The following is a 23,358-nucleotide window of genomic DNA, read 5'->3' as shown; positions in this document are numbered from 1 at the left end:
TTAAGAAGGGTCAAAATATTTAGATGGTCGAATTGAATCCCGGGCATCGTAATCCTTCTAATTACCTTTTAATAGCTTTTAATTTGTAAGTATTTTATTGGTTATGCATTTATGATAATCAAATATAAAATGTAATACATACAGTGCGCTGGAATAAGTATTACCCCCCTTATTAACTTATTTATTTTTAGCACATAAGCAAAACGCTGGGACAGGTCGATTTTTAAAATAATCATAGTATATTATAGCATCAATTTTTCGAACTTTACACGATCTCTCTTCAGGTGACAGGCATAACTTTGATTTTTTTAAATGGGAAAGTACATCATGTGACACCTCATTTAAAAGATTTTGAAATACTGATTACAAAAATGGATAATACTTTAATCCTATTTGAGACCGTAGGCGCAAAATTTTTATCGAAGTCTTTTTAAACGCATTAATTTTTTCAAATCCTGAGAAAACCGATAAGTATTTTTGAAAAATTTAAACACAGAATGAAAGATTACATTAATACGGAGGGCTGAAAGTCCTTAGAATAAACAAGAAGCTTCATTTGAATGATATATTTGAAATTAAAAATCAGACTATATTTTCTCTTTTTTTACCCCTGTGACTTATTAAAATAAACATTATAGAAGTTCTTAGGGGCTTTTGACCCTCGATAATACTGTAATATTTAATTCTGCGTTTAAATTTTTCAAAATTACTTATTAGTCTTCTCAGGATTGGAAAAAAATTAAAGCATTTAAAAAGAATTCGATCGAAATTTTGCACCTACGCTTTTAAAAAGGATTAAAGTATTATACATGTTTGTAATCAGTATTTCAAAAGCTTTTCAGCAAAAAAATCAAATTTATGCCTGTCACCTGAAGAGGGATCGCGTAAAGTTCGAAACATTGATGCTATAATATACTATGATTATTTTAAAATTCGACCTGTCCGAGCGTTTTGCCTATATGCTAAAAATAAATAAGTTAGTAAGGGGGTAACACTATAGAGCTCGATCTATCTGTATACGATACGGTTTGAGTTGATTGCCAAAATGAATTCTGTGAAAGTTGTTCTTAGTGAAAAAGGAAAACAATTGATTATGTTGAATGGCTTCAAATATCGTTTTCACAAATCTTTAAAAAATGACGGCATTGAATTTGTTGTGCGCAGACGAAAGAAAAATGTAAAGCAATTTTAAAAACCCAAGGGGACAACGTAGTGACGGAAATTATGGATGCCACAATCATTGTGAATTAAACGAAGATGTGCTCAATCTTCAAATGTTAAGTAACTCCTTGAAGCGAAAGACCGTAGAAGATGTCAGTGGACCTATGAAAATGGGTGATATGAAGTCCCGTCTGCAAAATTAGCATAGACGCCCTTCGGTTTTTTTAATTAGTACAATATTTTGTTTAACATGTATACAGAATAAAGCACATTTTGGAGCCCCTCAAATAGAAGCGCCCGCCTTCAGTGCATCCATCGCAGGCCCGTTATCGCCGACCCTGCATGGAGCCACTACAAACCAAGATGCGGCGCTATGCATGTTGTAAATTGTCGTTCTCGTGGAGCCAAGGTTTTAAAGCTGTGATGTTGCCGTAATTTTACCGCTACTGCTACTGCTAGCGTCAATTTCTAGCCCGTGGAGCCGTAGCCTTAGAGTGGGAAGTGGGGACCGTCTGGTAGTCGACGGCATGCAGGGTTGCCATTTATAAGACGTATATCTAATTTAAAACTACACATGCTGTATATAGATAAAGACAGACAATTGTTGGTTGGTTTTTATGAGAAAAGCAATTCGTGGTTAGTGTATTTTTCAAATGTTATAGTTATTTTTCCTTTTGTCATTATACACGAACTATGTTATATTTTACATTTGACAGTTAATTGGAGATATTATTTTTATTATTATGCCCACAGGGAGGAAAATTACGTCCTGGGGAAGTGCTAGATCCAAAGGTGAGATTTGTGTCAAAGATAAAAACACAAAACTGACCTTGGGTGGGGAAAATTTAACAGAATGTCTTTTTCATTTGCTTGTTTTGTTCTGTTTTGTTCATGTATTTAGTCTTCTGTTTTTTATTTAAAGAAAAAAACCGGGAGACGGCCAGGAGTTATTGACGACCAGGTTAGGGTGATAAAAAATTTTAGTTCCGATGTTGACATTTTTAAAAACGTCAATAATATCTCTATGTTTGTGTCTAACGTAGATACAGATTAGAAATATTACAAATTTCTGTCGATTTTTTCGAGAATTGTTTTAATATCAATGTATAGATTAGAAAATGTGAATAAAATACTATATGTTACAAGAGACAACCTGAAGGCAATTTTTATTATACGTTAAATATCTCACATTTTACAATTCTCTCACTCAAACTCATTTTATACGTACACTTTCTGTCTTGCGAAGATAATACGTTTCATCATTACACTTATTCTGGTGCACCAGTTGAAACACAAAAGCTTCCGAAATTATCCAAAATTGTCATAAACCGAAATGCTTGATGTAAACGATCCAAAGAAATAGAGAAAGGAAATGGACCAATAAGTTTTCAATTTAAAAATCTTTTAGTAATATTTTTAATATTTTTCAATATTATTAATGTTGCTATTAGGATTGAAAATTTTACCTTTCAATTGCCAGATTACGCTAGTCACCTAATCCATACACGTCAGTTGCAATGTGGGGATAAACTTTCATGGTTTGGTCACTTCGAGTAGAGAGCAGCAGGCCTACGCCTCTCCGATGATGACTCCAATAGGAGTCGAAAATCGTCGATTCAGAGTGTTGGACTGAGCTCCCTGTTCTAAGTGAAAAATAAGATTGTTTTGCCTTCGCATTGCAACTGAATAAAAATGGTATACATTTTTATTTTATTAAATAGAGAAAGATTCAAAAGGAAGGTACCATGGATAGAACACGGTACGGTAAGAAGGAGAAGAAGAGAAGGTAGATATATATTTTTATCTATGTAGAGTGAAAAACTTGTCTAAACTTCTTCAAACAAAGTGAAATCTTTTGGGCAATAAACGCAAGTTTGGATCTCAATAGGTTGTATGGTGGATTGATAAGAAAACAATCGAAAACCAATATGACAAAATAGAAGATCTGAGTGGATTCCGTGCTGGCAGATCTTGTGTTGATATATATTTGTACTTCAACAAATTGTAGAGAACACAACAGCAAGAAATTTACCGACTCATTTAATTTTTGTTGACATAGAGAAGGCCTATGATACGGTACACTTAAAAAGATTGTTTAAAATATTAACGAAGGTAGGCCTAAGTAATACATACATCAGCGCTATAGCGAACATGTACATAAAAGCAAAAAGTGCCGTTAAAATTGAGAATAACATTTCAGACGCATTTCCTGAAAATGCACAGAAACAGAATTTTGAAACAGGTACATAACACATTTTTTCTTCACAGACGATCAAGTTATTATGGCAAACAAAGAGGAAGACATGGATTATATGATTCAAAAGTTAAATGAAGAATACCAAAATTGGGTACTCACCATCAAACTTACGGAATACAGTAAGGTCTTGTTTTATGCGGTGGGTACGTTCTACAGAAAACCGCATATAAAAGAATCGCATAAAAAAGACTTTACTTGCATTGAAAACGTAGGAATACATTCCGTAGTTTTCTAAAATCACGTAAAATGATAGACGTTTGTCCACCAAAAATTGTATGTCTTTGATGTTTTTTCTCCATTGGGCCAAATAAAATCTTAAAGAAGAAATTAAAATTGCAGACTAACGATATTGAGATTGCAAAAACCTCTTCTAATGGAACATAAAACTTTACTACACCTAATTAAATGTTTCAATCCAGAAATCAAAATGTGCTGTTATTATACTGCAACTTGAAATCAGTAACATGTAAAACTCTTAAATACTTAAACATTTAAATACAGATTGATGTAATAGCTTCATGCTACATCATGTAACAAAGGAAATACCCAAATTGTTAATATACCCAATAGTTAATATTAATAATTATACTAGTTGTTAATAATAGACATTTTTGGATGAAATACAAACCGCATAACTTTAAAATCGCATTAAAATAATCCACATAAAAACAGACCTTACTGTATCGTAGAGAAAACGACGAAGACAGAGACCCACAACTCTCGATTAGAGATATAAAAAATGCGAAGAATTTAAATAACTAGGGACAATGATAGAGAAGGAAGGAATATCGAAACGGGACATCCAGCAGCAAATACAACAGGGCTGAAATGTGATAGAAAGACTACACTCATTACTTTGGTATCCTAAAATTAGTTTGCGAAGAAAAATGGCAATCTACAAGTCCAATTTTGAACCAATTTTGACGTATGGATCTGAATGTTGGCAAAGGACGATGAAAGAGAAGAAAAAAGTAGGAGTGGTAGAAATGGATTATCTAAGAAGAGTGTATCTGATATTCAGATTTAATCACATCTCAAATGAAGAAATTAGAAGAAAAGGGAGGATTTAGACATCCGTAGATACAATAGAATCTAAACAACCTTTATGGTAAGGGCATGTAATGCGAATAGGGCTTTTCATCGATTGTCATTTGTTTCGAGCTTCAGACATGTGTCGTCTAATATTAATATATCTACGTCATACGTTATTGGCATATACCAATGATACAAACCAAAGGCGTATGGCGTAGATATATTAATATTAGATGACATATGACAGAAGCTCGAAACAAATGACTGTGAATGAAAAGCCCTATGAAAGACGAACGATGGCCAAAACAGGTCTCAACCTATGTTCCATGGAAAAGAAGAAGGAGAGGAAGACCAGTATTAGAATGGAGAGTAGGAATGGACCGACCGAAAAAGATGGAGATGGAAATGAGAGATGTGCCAGAGGTTGTAGGACAAACAAGACAGAACCCAACAAAAAATATAACCCAAATGTAAAGAAGAAAACTAGAGCAATAATGGGGGGGGGGCACAATCTTAACTGAAAATGACAACACAAAATGGCAGTCAATCGTTAGTATTAGGGTAGAGAAAATACTGATATTGTACGACATGTGTAATATACTCATTACTGAAAGACGAACGTCAAAACTTATAACATATGAAGCTTGTGTTAAAAAAATTAAGCCAGTAAAACGAGACTATGATTACATATCTTATCGCCTATCGACACCAAATTGATCACACTAAACAAATAAAAACCCTTCAAATTCAACATCTACTTTAAATTGACATCTTTTATGATAGAAAAAGAAAAATAGTTAACAAGTCGTCAATAAATTGCAACCTTCAGTGGCTCTCGATATGGTCCTTGGACCCACCATTTAAAAAAATTATTACCTCCCTTATGAGACTTTTTTATTCAGTTATTCATCTCGGGTCGGACAACTTTTCTATTTCGGAAAATTTTCGAGGGGGGAACGTTTTGTAAATAATAGAGGTTTCTAAGCTTTGGTGCGTCGGGTGCGTCCGATAACTGGAATACGATTAAAAATTTGTCGGACAATATTACCAGTAAATTGTAAGTATTTTTATCAAACAATCCTGCAAAAAAATCATAATTTGGCTAAAAATCATAATATCATCAATAGGCATGGGGGGCGCACGCGTCATAAACTGTCATAAATTGTATACCCTCACAGCTGATTTTTGAAAGATTGTTTGATAAAAATATGTACAATTATTAACTTGCAATATTGTCCGACAAATTTTTAAGGGTACCCAGTTGTCGGACTCAACAAAGTTTAGAAACCTCTATACATATTTACGAAATGCCCCCCTCCCGAAAATTATCCAAAATAGAAAATTTGTCCAACTTGACATAAATACCTGAATAAAAAAAGTCTCATGAGGAAGGTAATTTTTTTTAATGGTGGGCCCAAGACCTATTATTTTTGTGTTTATTTTGATATTTTTGTGCTAATGGATTGCTGTGCAAGGGGTTTAAACTTACTTAAAAATTAAAATATGTTTAGAATAGTTACGAAAATGACATATAATGACATATAGCACCAATATGTACATTTTATCAGTGTATATACTCGCAATATATGTTTAATCCAAATGCTAAATGTGCGATAACAAAAAATGCGCTTGTTTAATTCTGCGATATGATTAATAAATGCTCGCCAAATGCTAAATAATTATATGTGCCTAATACAATTTAAACATGTTTTTTACCTTACTATCAAATCGGGTATGAGTTTGAAAGAAGCTTGGTGAGGTGAGGTGAGGTAAGTTAGCTAATAAAAATCATGCTAATCCTGTATGGGCAGCTTATGTTCTCTAAAGCAGGTTATTGAGAATAACCTTTTAACTCATATAATCTTTATAGATCTCAAAAGGGCATACGATAGTGTATCACTTTCAATGCTCTGGTTAGCAATAGAAAAACAAGAAGTAAGCAAAAAATATATAAATGAAGTACAACAGCTTTGCAAAAAAAATGACGGTAAATATTAAAACTAGAAACAAAGTAACTAGAGAAATTCCTATTAGTAAGGGTCTAAAGAAAGGCTGCTACATAGCACCTACATTCTTCAAAATATATCTGAATAAGGCGCTCTCATGGAGAAGAAAGTGCTGCAATATTGCATTCGAAGGCGAGAAATTGTACACGATACACTTTGCTGATAACCAAGCCATTGTAGCTGAAGACGAGAGCGATATAAACTATATGCTTAGAACAGTTTAAGAGGAGTACACCAAGTGGGGCCTCATGATTAATATGTATAAAAACCGAGTACTTAGATGCAAGAGAAAAGCCTACAAATTGAAATGAGAACTATAAAATCAACTGAAACCTTCAAATACGTGAGTGAGTTCAAATAACATCAAAAGCAGGGAGTAACGAAGAAATAGATTCCAGGATCGCCCAAGAAAGATCAGCCACTAGACTATTGTGGATAATTAAATAACAAAAGAAACTAAAAGAAGAATTTATAAAACAATAATAGAAAGAATTGTCTTGTAAAGCATCGAACTCTAGGAAATAATTCAAAGAAACGAATACAAAATTAAGGCCCTGGAAACTCTTGGATCCGATGTTACCGGCTCACTAGACTTGATAAAATGAGGAACGAAGATAGAAGAAAAATGGAAATTGATCTAGACATAATAGACACAATTTAAGCCAAAAGGCTAAACTGGTATGGATACCTGCAGAGAAAGTAAATGGCCAAAAAGATAGAAAAATAGACTCCGCCCACTAGAAGAAAAGACCGAAAAAAAAGTAGACCAAGACGGTCCTGGAGAGAAATCCCAACATCCAGATATGTAAGAAAATTTTGTGGGGGCACTCCAACCTAATCCTAGTCACCTAGGGATCGATAATACAGAAGTAGTTCCTCAGAACTCCTTTTGTTCCTCATAGTTCCTCAGAAAAGAGTCCTTTTTGTACCCTAGGCATCTGGGATGAGTAAATGTTTTCCTTAAAGGTAGTTAGAGCTGTATTACTTAAATCTGGATAAAAATGCAGTAAAAAAAGATGGCTTAAGTGGAAATCCACTATGTGAAAACTTTAGTACGACCCAGTATACTAAAGATATCAGGGAAGTGAGGTTTATTTTGTGTTTAACAGAAAATTTCGGTGAGCCACCTGATCTCACGTCATCAAGCTGCTTGGCGATTTGCAGCCCGTCTGAACCATTATACATCACACAACATATGTCTAATGTTCCTTTGTGTTTCTACTCGTTGGTCCTTTTATCTTCAACCATGTCTTAAGGATTTTATTTCTTAGATATAACAGCTATTTAAATTTGCTTTTTGTGGTCATGCTACCACCTCCCTTTATCATTTTCTTTCTACAGGGTAGCGAGAATGTATGGAAACACGGTAATTACTCGGAAACCGCTATAACAATTTTTATAGATTTTGGTGGGTAAGGGTCTGGTGGGTAATGCGGCCTATATTATAGTGGTAATTACATTGTTGTCAAATCTTCCGTTTTTCTGGAAATCTAATGAACTTTCTTATTTTAAATGGAACACCCTGTATGTTTTTTACGTTTTGAAGTCCTCATGAAATACTGATTATTTTTCATGTTATATTCCCTATACCTAAATGCCGCAATTTCGGAGTTATTGCTACATTTATAAAAAAAAATATATTATAAAAATCAATTTGTTTGGCCCGGGTAGACATTATTTTTAGGTTCTTTGGATCATTAGGGAAAAAAATGGTCTTTTGTAATTTTCTTGTAAAGTTAATTGTTTCAAGTTATAAACAATTTAAAACTGAAAGAAATTGAAAAATGACGATTTTCAAGGTTTAAAAATACATACAAGAAAAAAAATATTTTTTGAAATTAAGAGGTACCTAAATTTAAGTTCAAACTTTGTGCTATCAGCTCCCCATAAGAACTTTTAACACATTTTATTCTAAAATATTGTTTTTTTAAATAATTTTTAATGGACGTATCAAAGGACGGGAGATCGGGCTGCATTAACAACTAAAGAACAATGTTTTAAAATGAAATAATACCAAATCACTTATCGGTATCTGATACAATAAAGTTTGTACTTAAATTTAGGCTCTTCGTAGTTTCAAAAATAATAGTTTTTACTTCATTAGAGGATCGTCATTTTTCGATTTTTTTCAGTTTTAAATTGTTTATAACTCGAAAACGATTAACTTTAGAAGAAAATTACATAAGACCTTTTTTGTCCGCAATGATTCAAAGAACGTAAAAGAATGTCTACTCGGCCCAAAAAAATTAATTTTTATAATTTGTCTAATTTTTTTTTTTTGAAGTTATACTTCTTTAGGCGCGATTTCATTGAGGGTGAAATTTTATTAATCTGCGCGCATGCGCACACAGGCAGTATGGAGTTCGTTACTAAATGTTTTAATTTATGTATTTATCAGTCCAGAAAAGGTGGGGACAGAATATATTAGTGTTTTTAAATATATTTTTTACAAATGTGTTAAAAATGCAATTTATAGCACTCCATAGGAGCGTTAAAAATGCTACTTTAAAGCACCGGTGCTTTAAAAATTTTAAGGCACTGCAGTTAAAAGTGAATTGTCAAATTGTGAAACGTCAAAATATTTATATTCCATTTATTAACATTAATAGATATTAATAATACAACTTGCGCAATTTGAAAAAGGTGGTTTAAAAGGTTTTTTAAAATTTAAGTTAAACTGTATTGCATTTTTAACACGTTTGTAGAAAAAAACTATTAAAATTTGTTAGAATATACAAAAATAAAAGTAGATGTTATTCTGATTTACGTATTGACAGTAGAGACAGTTTTGATGTAATGTCAAGAAAAATATAAAAATGGAATATCAGTAAGTTCAAGTAAAAGTTTTTGTAGGTATTGTCCTGTAATTGAGAATGAATAAATTATAATTGTTGATATATAAGACGTTTGTATAAAAAATATTGTATGATATAGGTACATGTTAAAAAGTAAATTTTTAAGGCACTCATGTGAATTACAGAATGAGCGAAGCGAATCTTTCACACGAAACTTTCACATACGTGCCTTAAAATTGTACTTTTAACATTTATATCATAAATAACTATTATTATAATTTTTGTATATTTGGACTTGTCTACCTCGGGAATAAGATAATAAGTAATATTTAAAGTATTTTATAATTCACTTCGTCTGTTTGTCACTATGTCTGAGAAATCTTGTAGCCCGGATAATCAAAAGGGTATAGTTCAGTGGTAGAGCGTTGGACTGGAGATCAAGAGGACCCCGGTTCGAATCCTGGTGTTTTCTAATCTTTTTTTAATTTTTGGTATTGTTTTAATAAAAATATTTGGAAAGTAGTAAGTAAAAATTAATCTAATCTTTAAATAAAATACAAATAAACTGTTCGGAAATATATTTATTTCATTGAAATCATATTTAGAAGTATAACTTCTTACGTGCGTACAAAGTACACACACATTCTTTTTTTTAAATAAATATAGTAATAACTCTGAAACTACGGCAAATAGGTATAGGGAATATAACAATAAAAATAATCAGTATTTCTTAAGGACTTCAAAACGTAAAAAATATATAGGGTGTTCCATTTAAAATAAGAAAGTTCATTCGATTTCCAGAAAAACGGAAGATTTGACAACAATGTAATTACCACTATAATATCGGCCGAATTAATAGACCCTTACCCACCAAAATCTATACAAATCGTTGTAGCGGTTTCCGAGAAATTACCGTGTTTCCATACATTCTCGCTACCCTGTATGTATCCTTTGAATAGCTTCTTTCATAAATTGTTTCATATATTTGTATTCAAAGAATACTCAGAATAATACATATTCCTTCTAATAAGTTTAATATCCTTTCTACGCTTGTTCTACGTCGATAAAGCTCGTTTTGATTTTTATAAATATAGTTTTCGGCTTATTTGCCTATTTGTTATAATTTCTTATACTCTATACCTATTTTAAAATCATAACATATATAAAAACAAAGTCTAAGTATTTTTCTTTAAACTGTACTATTGTACATTTCCACCCAAGATTCACAAAATGATTTAAATTTTATACCACTGATTCATTACCAGTCGCCTTTAAAGATTTCTTGCCCACCAACTTCAAGATTGATGTCTAGCAATACATTCTTCATCTAGTTTTTGTCTTTCACCCTGTATACTTCAGATTCCCGCACTCACTACAACACACACCCCTTAATGACGAGTAGGCACAAAAAATCTGTCATTATGCCAATCCTTCACGCCAATCAATAGCTGATGATTTAACAAAACTTTTCAAATTTAGCGTCGTCGTCCGAGCTCCGACGTACGTCGACCAAGTTTAGCTGAATTGGAGGATCTCGTGAACAAACCCTCGACTCCTTTGAAACCTTCCGGTCCAAAGGGAGCAGCACCTCAAATTGTCGATGTCCAAGAAAATTACTCCTCAGTTGAAGGTGAGGAGCAACTTTTGTTTTTTATTCCAGAATAAAATTTACAATTCGCTCGTCCAGAAGAAAAGTGACACAACTAAAAAAATTCATATTTCCAGTTATCTTGTTAAATTGTTTCCAAAAATCCTATAATTTTACCAGAAAAAGTGTCACAAAGATCTAACAATAAACACTGAAAACGTTTGTTTTCTATACTTCCACAAAATTAATTACAACTATGTGACTACAGCTGTTTCGGCAGAGTGCCTTTCTCAAGTGATTTAGTTTACAATGGTTTGCCTATTTAAAGTCTTTAACTGAAGAGTTTGAGGAGTGGGGAGCTGTTTCTCTCGAGTTGGTCATTCAGAATTATATCTGTATTTTTCAATTTATTAATTTCCATAGATTCTAATAAAGATAGCTTAAGGCCTTTATTTTGAATATGTAGAATTTGAAACTGTTCATTAAAAGAATGATTATGATCTAGAAGGTGAAGTGCGTATGTAGAAGTGTCTGTTTTTCTATTGTTGAAAGCCCTTTTGTGTTCTGCTATCCGTTTGTCAAAAGTTCTGCCAGTTTGACCGATGTAAGTTTTCGGACAGTCACCACAAGTTAGTTTGTAAACACCACTCTGTAGTTGTTTTCTCTTTCGGCTCTTATTGTTCTTAATATATTTGCTTAAGTTGTTGTTAGTTCTGAAAGCTGGTGTTATTCCTTTCTTTTTTATGTTCTGGCTATTTTTGTTGTTATCTTGCCAGTATATGTGATAGAGCAGAAGGTACTGGGTTCTTTCTGTGGTGGTGGATAAACTAATTTCAGAGCTTTCTTATGGAGTTTTTGGTTTAAAATTTTGTTAATTGTTTGTTCGTTATAGCCATTGTTTACTGCTATTTGTTTAATGATGTTCAGTTCTATCTCGAAGTTACTTTTTGACATGGGAATTTCTGTCAGTCTATGTAACATGCTATGGTAGGCTGCTAGTTTGTGTTGTGTAGGATGGGATGATAAATTGTGTATATGTAGTTGTGTCAGTATGGGTAGGTTTATGATATACGGAGATCTCCAATCTCCAATTAGTCTATCCACCACCACAGAAAGAACCCAGTACCTTCTGCTCTATCACATATACTGGCAAGATAACAACAAAAATAGCGAGATACATAAAAAAGGAAGGAATAACACCAGCTTTCAAAACTAGCAAATATATTAAGAACAATAAGAGCCGAAAGAGAAAACAACTACAGAGTGGTGTTTACAAACTAGCTTGTGATGACTGTCCAAAAACTTACATCGGTCAACCTGGCAGAACTTTTGACAAACGGATAGCAGAACACGAAAGGGCTTTCAACAATAGAAAAACAGACACTTCTACATACGCACTTCACCTTCTAGATCATAATCATTCTTTTAATGAACAGTTTCAAATTCTACATATTCAAAATAAAGGCCTTAAGCTATCTTTATTACAATCTATGGAAATTAATAAATTGAAAAATACAGATATAATTCTGAATGACCAACTCGAGACAAACAGCTCCCCACTCCTCAACCTCTTCAGTTAAAGACTTTAAATAGGCAAACCATTGTAAACTAAATCACTTGAGAAAATCACTCTGCCGAAACACCTGTAGTCACATAGTTGTAATAGATTTTGTGGAAGTATAGAAAACAAACGTTTTCAGTGTTTTATGTGTTTTATTGTTAGATAAAATGAACTTCCATCAAGTAACGGTCGAATCCATGAATTATTGTTACAAAGATGTTTACTTTCAACTTCGTAAGATGGCGAGAGTGTCATTATTCATATCAAAAACCGTTGTATTTTAAGAGATAATCCTAGGTATTTTGGGTTAAAGTTTAAAAAAGTGACCAATACTTTAAAAGAAAAGAGACATAACTCAAAATTGTATCTTCCGTCGGTTATGTGACAATACCTCCTATCTGCTTTTTCATGAATTTTGTAAGAGACACTTCAAACTTTTTTTAGGGTCATTTCCTGTTTTCATATGTAAGTTTTAACATGTTTTTTAGTATATAAAAAGGTTAATTTACTACATAACAAGTTACAAAATATCATATGAAAACAGGAGGTGGCCATAAACAAAGTTTGAAATCTCTCTTACAAAATTCATGAAAAAGCAGATAGGAGGTATTGTCACATCACCGACGCTTTTTTATTTGTTAAATCAGATATCATAGTTTTCGATCTTAATTTATAAATTTTAGCACTTAAGCGCTGGTTTCCTCGAAAGCGGTGTCGACAACCTGCGATCGTAACACTGCGATGAATGACATCATAAAAAACTGTACCATGCAAAATAATAGCGTTGGTTTCCAAGGATGCGTTGGAAGCCACCGCTTGCTGAGCTTGCACATTCCATTGCCGTAGTGAAGAACCTTGAATTTTTCACCGTAATCTGACGTAATTCATCGCAGTGCTACGGTCGCTGTTTGTCGGTGCCGCTTTCGAGGAAACCAGCGCTTTACTGTTTAAAACTTAAAGTTAAATTAAGATCTAAAAAATCTATTTTGTCTCCCTTCTTCTTCTTCTTCTTCTTCTTTTTCTTCTTCTTCTTCTTCTTAACTCAGGCGAGACTCGTTAGTCTCTAGCACTTGGTTATAAGACCTTTGTACCAAACCCTGTTCTTCTCCTTAAACTTTAATAAGTCCTGTGGCCTCAACGAAGGCCAACAGTTTTCTTATTGGTAATTTTAGGATCTCTTCTGGTTCAAACCTCATTTGACCACCTAAGTCCTGCCTTACATCACCTAGCACACTGCAATAGCGTAGTATGTGTATGGCAGTCTCTTCTTCCATTTCGCACTTTCTGCACCATGGTTCATTCACCTTACCTAGTTTGTATAGGTGATTTCTTAAACGGCAATGTCCAGTCACCATTTCAGTGACCGCTTTGATCTCTCGTTTATTGAGGTTCATCAAACTGTTCGAGAGTTTTTTATCAATATTCTTGATTATTTTTTTAGTCTGGATTTGCCCTTGAGTGGTTCTCCATTTATTTTGATGATTCTTTATCAGCCATTTCTGAACCATGTTTTTCATAGCATCTTTAGTGAGGCCACAGAAAGGTTCTGGGCCTTCAAAAGTTTCTCTCGAGCCTTGTTTCGCTAACATATCTGCTCGTTTGTTCTCATACACCCCTTCATGACCCGGCACCCATATTAAAGACACTTTATTGTCTTTTGCCAGGTTATTGGGGATATCTTTGCAGTTTCTCACCAGTTTTGATTTGGTGAGAGGTTTATTTACAGCCAGAATAGCCCATTGGCTATCTGTGTAAATGTTGATTCTCTTAGCTTTAGGGTCTTCATCAATGATTTCATCAATGCAGGCCACCAAAGTAAAAACTTCAGCCTGTAACACCGTTGTGTGTTGACCTAGGCTGTAAGATTTATTACAGTTGCATGTTTGCCCAAAGACTCCTAATCCAGTACCATGGTCAGTTTTAGATCAATCAGTGAACCATATTAAGTCCCCATTAATATTTGGGACTTTTTGTTGTCTAGATGGTATAATTGTGTTAATCTTCTCAGTGAAGATTTGTTTTGGTGTCATCATATCTGAGTTCATCATAAAGATGGATTCCTCAAGTATAGTCCCAGTAATGTTTGTGTGGCTATTCAATACACAATTCGGCCTCCAAGTATTTTTTGCTTTGAGTCTCAGGATGGTCATAAAGGCTACCGCCGAAATATATAATTCCAGCGGAGAGAGATCTGTGATAGCCTCTAATGAAGCCGTTCCTGTACTATTCAAGGCTCCTGTTATATTTAGAAGCGCTTGTCTTTGTAGGGTGGTGAGAGTGATCACACAAGATTGCAAAGCCGTCTTTCTCCCCCAGAGTACTGACCCATAAGTGACTATCGGTCATATCACTGATGTGTATAACCAACAGATCATCTTTGGTTTCAATCCCCAGGTTTTACCTACAACTCGTCTGCAGTTCCAGAAGAGTCGCTTAGCCCTATTGGTTATATTGGTAATATGAGTATTCCAAATGAGTTTCGAATCCAGGATTACCCCTAGATACTTAACCTTATTGGTTCTATCCAGTACCTTTCCAAATAATTTCAGCTTACTCAGTCCAGTAAGCTTCCTCTTATTTGTAAAGGCTACCAGTTTAAAAAGACTAAGTTTTCACTCTAATGGCATATAAAACAACATAATGCTATTCTACATCCCACCAGAATGAATACAATGGGAACCTTCTCTGGTTACGCCTCCGAGGCTTCTACAATTTGCAAGCCATACGGATGCTGAGACTAAGGAAGATGAGGGAATTCTACAATTTAATCACGTCCCATCTGCTCAGCGCGGTAAAGTTCCAACGAGAATGGTTCCCTTCGTACTCCAATCAGAGTAAATGTAAATCAAAAATGGATAACCATTTTCAATTTCGTTGCAAAACGAAAATACAGCCGAACCATATTCTAGTCCAATCAGAGAGTGCAGCAAGCACCTCTACCGGTTTCGAAACTTATTAGTCTCTCATCAGGAGGCACATAGAGACTAACAAGTTTCGAAACCGGTAGAGGTGCTTGCTGCACTCTCTGATTGGACTAGAATATGGTTCGGCTGTATTTTCGTTTTGCAACGAAATTGAAAATGGTTATTCATTTTTGGGCTACCAGTTTAGTTTTTGTCTCCCTTGAAAAAAGTTGTTTTTTGAGTTGTGACTCTTTTGTTCCGGTTGAGCGAATTATCTTTTCCCGAATACATTTTGCAGTTATTGGTTTTTAATTTTAATATTTTTCAGATCAAACTGCTTACATTACTATCCAAGTTGAGGGTGATCCACCACCGACATTCAAATTCTATAAGGTTTGTATTATACAGTTCATTAAGAATTGTCCATATAATAACTGGAGAAACTTTTAACAATTCTGGACTAAGAAGGGCTGGGTCATCTGCAAAAATTTCTTTGAAGCCTTTTATTCAATCGTTTATTTATTACAGGGTATGACTCAACTTATTGAGGGTGGTAGATTCAGATTTGTAACCGATGGTGAAACAAACTTGATCACACTCTGCATTAGAAAGGTAAAGCCCAATGATGAGGGTACCTATAAAGTTGTCATAGCCAACGTCCATGGTGAAGACTCCGCTGAAATGACCCTCTTCGTAGCTGGTTAGTATATTTTCTTGACAAGACATCTCGTGACGCGACAGCTCGTAACCCCACAAATGGTAACGGACAATTCGTAACGGCAATAGCTCGTAACTACACATATTCGTAACGATAAAATTCGTAACGTCGAAATTTAATTATTTTGTTTATTTTTGTCAACGTGGAAACTAACTTTTATTACAGTTTCAATTGAAATTACGTTTATCAATTTAAGGAACCAGCATCAGAATAAACTTTTTTACACATTCCATATTTCGTGAAGAAATAAATTTTTAAAATTATATCTTTAAATAAATATAACCTAGTAATGTAAATTGTATTAATTATTAATACATAGTAAATACATTATTAATAAACTGTATTTATTTGTTTCATTATTTATCACACTTTGTTTTACTCCTTTAAAATGATAATTCAAGATTAAAAAATGGAAAAAAATTCTTTAGTTGTCATATTAAAAAGAATGTGTGAAATATCTTTAAAAAAAAGTGGTCATAAAAACTGTATTATTACTTTTAGTATAGCAATATATGCAAAATGCATTTTTGTATAAATTCAGTAATACTAAATTCGCTAAAAAAAATTAAATGTTGCGTTACGAATTGTACCGTTACGAATATGTATAGTTATGAATTGGTGCCATTACGAACTGCCGCCGTTACCATTTGTGGGGTGACGAACTGTCGTGTTACGAGATGTCATGAAACCATTTTCTTACTCTATGTAATACTCCTTTCGGCAAGAATATGAACCCACGTGATAATAAATTGAGACAAATTTCTCATACTGCTCTTTTTTTTCAACACAAAGGTGCTGGAGGTGTTGATTTCCGTTCTATGCTCATGAAGAGAAAGTACGCCAAATGGGATAAGGATAAGGAAGACCCCAACTGGGGAGACTTAAAAGAGGTTGAAAAACCAGTGCCAGCATTAAAAAAAGTCGAAAAGGTAAGTTTATACTCCGGTAGTAGTACTACTATGACAATTTTTTTTATATAAGAAAAATATATCATGTTATTCAGTTCATACGAAAATAGCTTAATTTTGCCTCAGTCCAATTGATCATAAAGTGTAAAATGATAGAGGACTGTATTTAAATAAAATACTGTTTAGAAAAATTAAAGGGTACCCCCCGTTAAGAAAGGCAATAGGCCCTGGCTGCCAGATTTACATTTATTTTTTCATTTTTAAAGTTCTGTGATTAAAAAATAAGACTTGCACAATGTTAACCCGCTACATTCTCCCCCTTGCCTCACCGTCAAAAACGTCATTTTTTCGTTTTTATTTTTTTGATGGGATGCAATAAATTTAAAAATTTCGAAAAATTCACAGGCATGGTTCAGGATTTTACAAAACATGTGTATTTTTTTATAGACCAGTAAATTGAGTGTACCTGCTTAACTTCAAAATGCATTTGCTTTTTGTTCGAAAAAAGGGTATAGCTTTTTTTTAAAGATGACTGCAGATCTAATTATGTGTTTATTTTGTGATTTTTTTCAAAAACTATATTTTTAATTTATTTCATACTTTTTCTAAGGTACGCCACCCTCAAAATCAGAAAAACTGGTTCTCTAGGGGGTTTGATCTAAATTCTAAAAAAAAAATATCGATTTTAAAACAGATCAAACAAGGTTTTTTTATAGCTTATATTATAATTTCAAGAAACTAACTCCATTAGAATATTTAAAAACTGGGCGAAACACGTCGAAATCTTTACGTTTTTGGAGGGTTTGAACGTGTTTCTCCCATTTTTGAATGGCATAAAGGACTCAATTACTTCAAATTATATATAACCTATAAAAAAATCTTGATTTGATCTATTTTGAAGTCTATACATAAACAGTTTTTCTGGGTTTTTAACCAAGTGGCACACCTTACAGAAAAATCTAGAAAAAATTAGATATATCGTTTTTGATAAAATAGATAAAATAAGAAAAAATTAGAACTGCAGCCACCTCCAAAATAATGTTCACGCTTTTTTCGTAAAAAAATGCATTTTGCGGTTATGTACACTCACCTACTGGTCTATATAAAAGAAGCATGTTTTGTAAAAGGCTCAACTATTTCTGTGAATTCTTTGAAAATTTACAGCAATGAAAATGGACAGCATCCAATCTGAAAAAAATAAAAACAAAAAAATGACATTTTTGTGATAGAAGGAGGCTGAGGGGTGGTAGGTTAAAATTGCATTGAGTCTAATTTTCTATTAATTACTTAGAACGTAACAAAATGAAAAAATTTAATTCTGGGAGAGGGCATTTTTGTCTATCTTAACAGGGAATACTCTTTCTATTTATATTCAAACTTTTCTCTTCAATTTTTTGGAGATAATTCAACTTATATCCTAATACCCCTTATTTTCCTTATTTAGTGTTACCTCACAATTGTACTAAGGTATTTTGAACTGAATCACTTTTTCATAAAAATATGGAGTAAAACAATTATTTTTCAGAGCAAGTTTACAACAATATTGTTTAATTATCATAGTCATTTTTGCTAGCTTGTATATCTCCTTTTTACCCATAACTCGACTGATTTACCTCCGAATAACGAAAGAGCTACGACTGATGGAATACTTTACTACAGTTTTCTTTTTGTAGAATCCCACACCCTCAAGAAGGCCTTCATTGGCTGAATTAATACCAGACTGGCCAATACTACACCATTTTGAAAAAAAGGAGGTCGGATGAAACTATCCTCTCTTATTCTTTATGTTTAATATGTAACTAAGGGATGCTGACGATTCCTCTTGTTTCTTTAAATCAAAAGCCCCATAAATATTTTGAGCAAATACTAAATTCAACACAAAAAACGATAAAAACGATTATTTATAATAAAATGTCAAAGTTGTTCATCTACCTTACAGTACTTTTGTTTGTCTTCTCTTAATAGTACAAGCACTTTCGATCTCTACCTTACTTGGTCGGTCCATTCCTCCTCATTTATAACTCTACCTCCCATTATTCTCATTCTCCTGTCTCCTCTCATTCTTCTATTCCGTGGAACCTATTTTGAAGCCTGTTTTGGTTATCGTTCGTCTTTCATTCGCCTCATAGCGGCTTCCCACGATCGGCAATATCGCGGACGGACACGGACCAGCTCGCACCACGCACCGTGGGAAGTGTATCGTCCGTGATAGCACAGACGCGTCTGTGCTGGTCCGTAGTTACAAAGGCTTCCCAGGATCGTCAATTTCGCGGTCGGACACAGACCAGCTCGCACCACGCACCGTGGGAAGTGGTCGTCCGTGGTAGCACAGGTACGTCTGTGGTGATCTGTCGAAAATCGGTAAAGATCAAAGATGCGTTATGGGCCCGTGCGGACGCTGTCATGATTTTTTAACACGTTAAACGCCAGTTGTATCATTTACATCTACAGATACAAATAACTTTGATCATTTAGGCCCCCTGTATCTAAACGGATACAAGGGAATACTTTCACTTTGGGCTAGCTGAATTCAAAAGAATTCAGCGTTTATATTTAATTGAATGGGGGACTACAGCCCGGGAGGTAGTGTCAAATTTGACCGGAACATTTTAGCATGGCTGCTTTTTCTTTATTTAGTTAGGTGTTCCAAAGCTTATTAACAAATGATCAGTCAGCTGGCCCAAAACCGGTGCTTTTAGGCAAAAAAAGATAAAATATGAAACTAGATGGAAAAACCCTACAACTTATATGTCAAATATTTATCTCCGTGACTTACATCCATCATGGCCTAAAATACCTAGCTCCTAGCTTTCACCCAGGCGAGTGGGGTTCGATTCCCCTCGTTGGAAGTTTTTTTTTGTTTTTAAAATTGACATTTTGATTTGAAAAATAATTACTTTTATAATACCACGTTTTTATTATTTACAAATCGTAAACTATGCATTTGATTATATTATGATGACCTTAAGCAAAGTTGTTGTACAGGAACCCCTGAAGGTTGCTGAGTTGGTGCGACCAATCTCGGGGTTGCTCACGCCCCCCTCCCCCGAGATTCTTTTTTATTTTTTTGGACAAACTATTTTTTCTTAATTTTATATAATGTAGAACCAAAAGATACATACAACCTAAACAACCCTTTTTTCTAATAAACAATATTTTTTTGTGGTTTCTGCGTAAATAATTATTACTTAGGTTGGTCGTATTAACTCAAAAACCTTCCCAGGTTCATGTACAACAACTTTGTTTGAGGTCATCATATTATGATCAAATGCATAGTTTACGATTCTATAAAGCAGGGGTCACCAATTAGCGCAGCATCCGGACCGTGGGCTAGTTTTGTGCGGACCGCGAATACATTCAGAATATAGTGTTTTGCAATTTTGAAAATCTTTGGCCATGAAATTGTGTACTATCTATGTTAGGCTCAGCTTATGGATGCGAAGCCGTTTTTTCAAGAATGAACTTTATTAAGAATCAGTACAGCTCTCAGCTAACAGATGAATTTCTCAACTTCCTAATTAAAATCAGTTGCACTAAACTCATTCCAAACTTCATACAGGTTATACATTTTTTTTACATAGGAAACAATTTTTTAAACAAATTAAAAATTATGTTTTTGCCCCGAAAAATGTAGTTTTAGGTTTTTTTTGGGTGTTTTTGAACAAAAAAAAAAGTTTTTTTGTGATTTTTTTTAAAAGTTGATAGTTTCCGAATCATAAGCGAGTTAAAATCTAAAAATACGAAAATATATATACACATTTTCGAGGCTTGAAAACCCATGTTTAAATTAATTATTAGTGTACAAGTGCCTAAATTGAAGCTTATACATTTAATTTAAAGATTCTAACGAGTAATCGGGGTTTATTTCAATATAGATCGTTGATTTTTAATGGTTAATCGTCGCACTTTATGGTGCGTATACATATAAGTACTTATGCAAGAAATTCCCAACAAGTACTTGACATTTATTAAAATTTTATAACATATTATGAACATAGTTTTTTAAATAATTTATCAACGCACCATGTAGTGCGATATGCACCATATAGTGCGACGCGCCGCCGCGGCGGTTTACGGGGAAAGTGGACGCGCATAATTAACAATTAAAAACAACGTTCTAAAATAAAATAAGCGCCGGTTACTTATCAGAATATTGAAATTGAATGTTTAAGTTTAAACTTCAATTTAGACACTTGAGAACCTCAAAAATAATAATTTATACATTAATTTTCAAGTTTCGAAAATGCTTATTTTTGCATTTTTCAGATTTTAAATCGCTTAAAACTTGAAATCTATCAACTTTGAGAAAAATGAAGATCTGTTTTATTTAAGATGACTCAAAAATGCTGAAACTATATTTTCGGGGGCAAAAAGGTGATATTTTGAATTTAAAAAAAAAATTGTTAAACAATTTCTGCCCAAAAATTTTGCCCGGCACCCTTCTGATTTGTCTCCTTGTTAAGAATCCGCAAAGAATCCGAATCAAAACAACCAGACACAGGCAGCATTAATCCGGACCCCGAAAGTGTCATAGGTTTTGGAAACGGACCCTCAGAGAATATAATTGGTGACCCCTGCTATAAAGGACATACAGACTTTTTTTATATTGTGTCGTATACCTAAATAATAAAAACGTGGTATAAAAATAATTCTTTTTCAAATCAAAATGTCAATTTTAAAACAAAAAAAACTTCCAACGTGGGGAATGGAACCTGGCTCTCCTGGGTGAAAGCCAGGAGCTAGGTATTTTAGGCCATGATGGATGTAAGCCACGGAGATAAATATTTGACGTATAAGTTGTAGGGCTTTTCCATCTAGTTTCATATTTTATCTTGTTTTACATAAAAGTCCCGATTTTGGGCCAGCTGACACCTCATTTGTTAATGGAACACCTAACTAAATAAAGAAAAACACCCATGCTAAAATGCTCCGGTCAAATTTGACACTACCTCCCGGGCTATTATAAAGCATATCCAAAGTTGGTCCAAAATTTGTTTTTGGCCAACGATTTATTTTACAAGTTGATAATTTAACACATTTTGTTAAAAATAAAACACATATGTGTATAATTATTGATTTACATGGAATGTGCATACTACACGTTTCACACCGTATGCTATTAACGAAAACATTGAAAGAGATAAGAAACATGAGAAATGCAATGTAATCAATACCCAAATTAAATTACAAATTAAATTAGTCACATGAGTGACACCGTCAGTGCTTTCGCTAGCGAGGAATAAAGTTAAATATGTAGTTCAATCTCAATCAAAAACACAGACTGTCGCGGACCTCGGACCATGGGAAGACCTCTGTCCGCGGTGCGTTCTTGTCCGTAGTCGTCGGCTGTGCGTGATGATCCGTAGAAACGCAGACCGTGGGAAGGAGCTATTACATGCCCGTACCATAAAAATTGTTTTGATTCTATTGTATCCACGGTATTGTAAATTATTCCTGTTCTTCTTATTTCTTCTTTTGGGTGATCAAGTCTGGATCTCCGATACGCTCTTCTTAGATAATCCATTTCTACTACTCCCAATTTTTTCTCTTCCATAGTCATTTGCCAACATTCAGATCCATACGTCAAAATTGGTTCCATAACCTTCTTGTTGATTGTCATTTTTGTTCGTAAATTAATTTTAGGAGACCAAAGTAATAAGTTTAGTTTCACATATTTAATCCCTATTGTATTTTTTGCTGCATGTCCCGTTTCTATGTTGCTTTCTTCCCTATCACTGCCCCTTAGTATTTAAATTCTTCGCATTTTTTTATATCTCTAATCGAGAGTTGTTGGTCCGTTTCTTTGTCGTTTATTCTAAGATATTTCGTTTTGTTACTGTTGACAGTAAGTCTCCAATTTTCGTATTCTTCGGTTAACTTTCGAATCATACATAATCCATGCCTTTCTCATCCTTTGCCATAATCACTTAATCGTCTGCGAAGAAAAAATTTGTTGTATACTTGTTCCTAAGTTATATTCCTATCTCTGTGCATTTCTTCCTCCAGTTGTTTAATACTTCCTGAAGATATATTTTGAATAGAGTTGGGGATAGAGAACATCCTTGTCTCAAACCTTTTGTGACAGAAAATGTGTCTGAAATTTTATTCTCAATTTTAACGACACTTTGCATTCATATACATTTCCTTTTAGTTCCTTTTAGTGTTGACATATGCTTTACTTAGGCCTGCCTTCGTCAATATTCCAAACAGTCTTTTTAATGGTACTGTATCATAGGTCTTTTAATATCAGTCAACACTAAATGAGTCGGTAAATTTCTGGTTGTTTCATATTTATAATTTTTAAACAAAATATTTAAAGGGCAATATAAAATCAAATAAAAGTTTGATAGAACAAAAGAAACGAGAACCAGCACAAAAAATAATAACCACTTTCGTTTAGCATCCCAACCCATAACCCATTGCACGTAT

At 33.7% G+C, this 23,358-nt stretch overlaps 1 protein-coding gene across 20 annotated transcripts in view; it reads left to right on the top strand.

The window, feature by feature from the left end:
* Nucleotides 1–23,358, top strand: part of LOC114342206 (twitchin) — a 159,817-nt gene that overhangs the window by 92,201 nt on the left and 44,258 nt on the right. For 13 of the 20 annotated variants that reach the window (XM_050663424.1, XM_050663413.1, XM_050663418.1 and 10 more), the window contains 4 exons: nucleotides 10,731–10,881; nucleotides 15,632–15,696; nucleotides 15,832–16,003; nucleotides 16,814–16,950. In XM_050663424.1, the coding sequence (XP_050519381.1) occupies nucleotides 10,731–10,881; nucleotides 15,632–15,696; nucleotides 15,832–16,003; nucleotides 16,814–16,950 (525 nt within the window). Of the gene's footprint in view, nucleotides 1–1,914; nucleotides 1,954–2,083; nucleotides 2,123–10,730; nucleotides 10,882–15,631; nucleotides 15,697–15,831; nucleotides 16,004–16,813; nucleotides 16,951–23,358 lie in introns of all 20 variants that reach the window. The other 7 variants (XM_050663425.1, XM_050663420.1, XM_050663407.1 and 4 more) reach the window with 2 other exon arrangements.

This window comes from Diabrotica virgifera, chromosome 10 (assembly GCF_917563875.1).
Source record: "Diabrotica virgifera virgifera chromosome 10, PGI_DIABVI_V3a".
NCBI lineage: Eukaryota > Metazoa > Arthropoda > Insecta > Coleoptera > Chrysomelidae > Diabrotica > Diabrotica virgifera.
The sequence above is the reverse complement of the archived record's forward strand: the minus strand, read 5'-3'. Positions and strand labels throughout refer to the sequence as shown.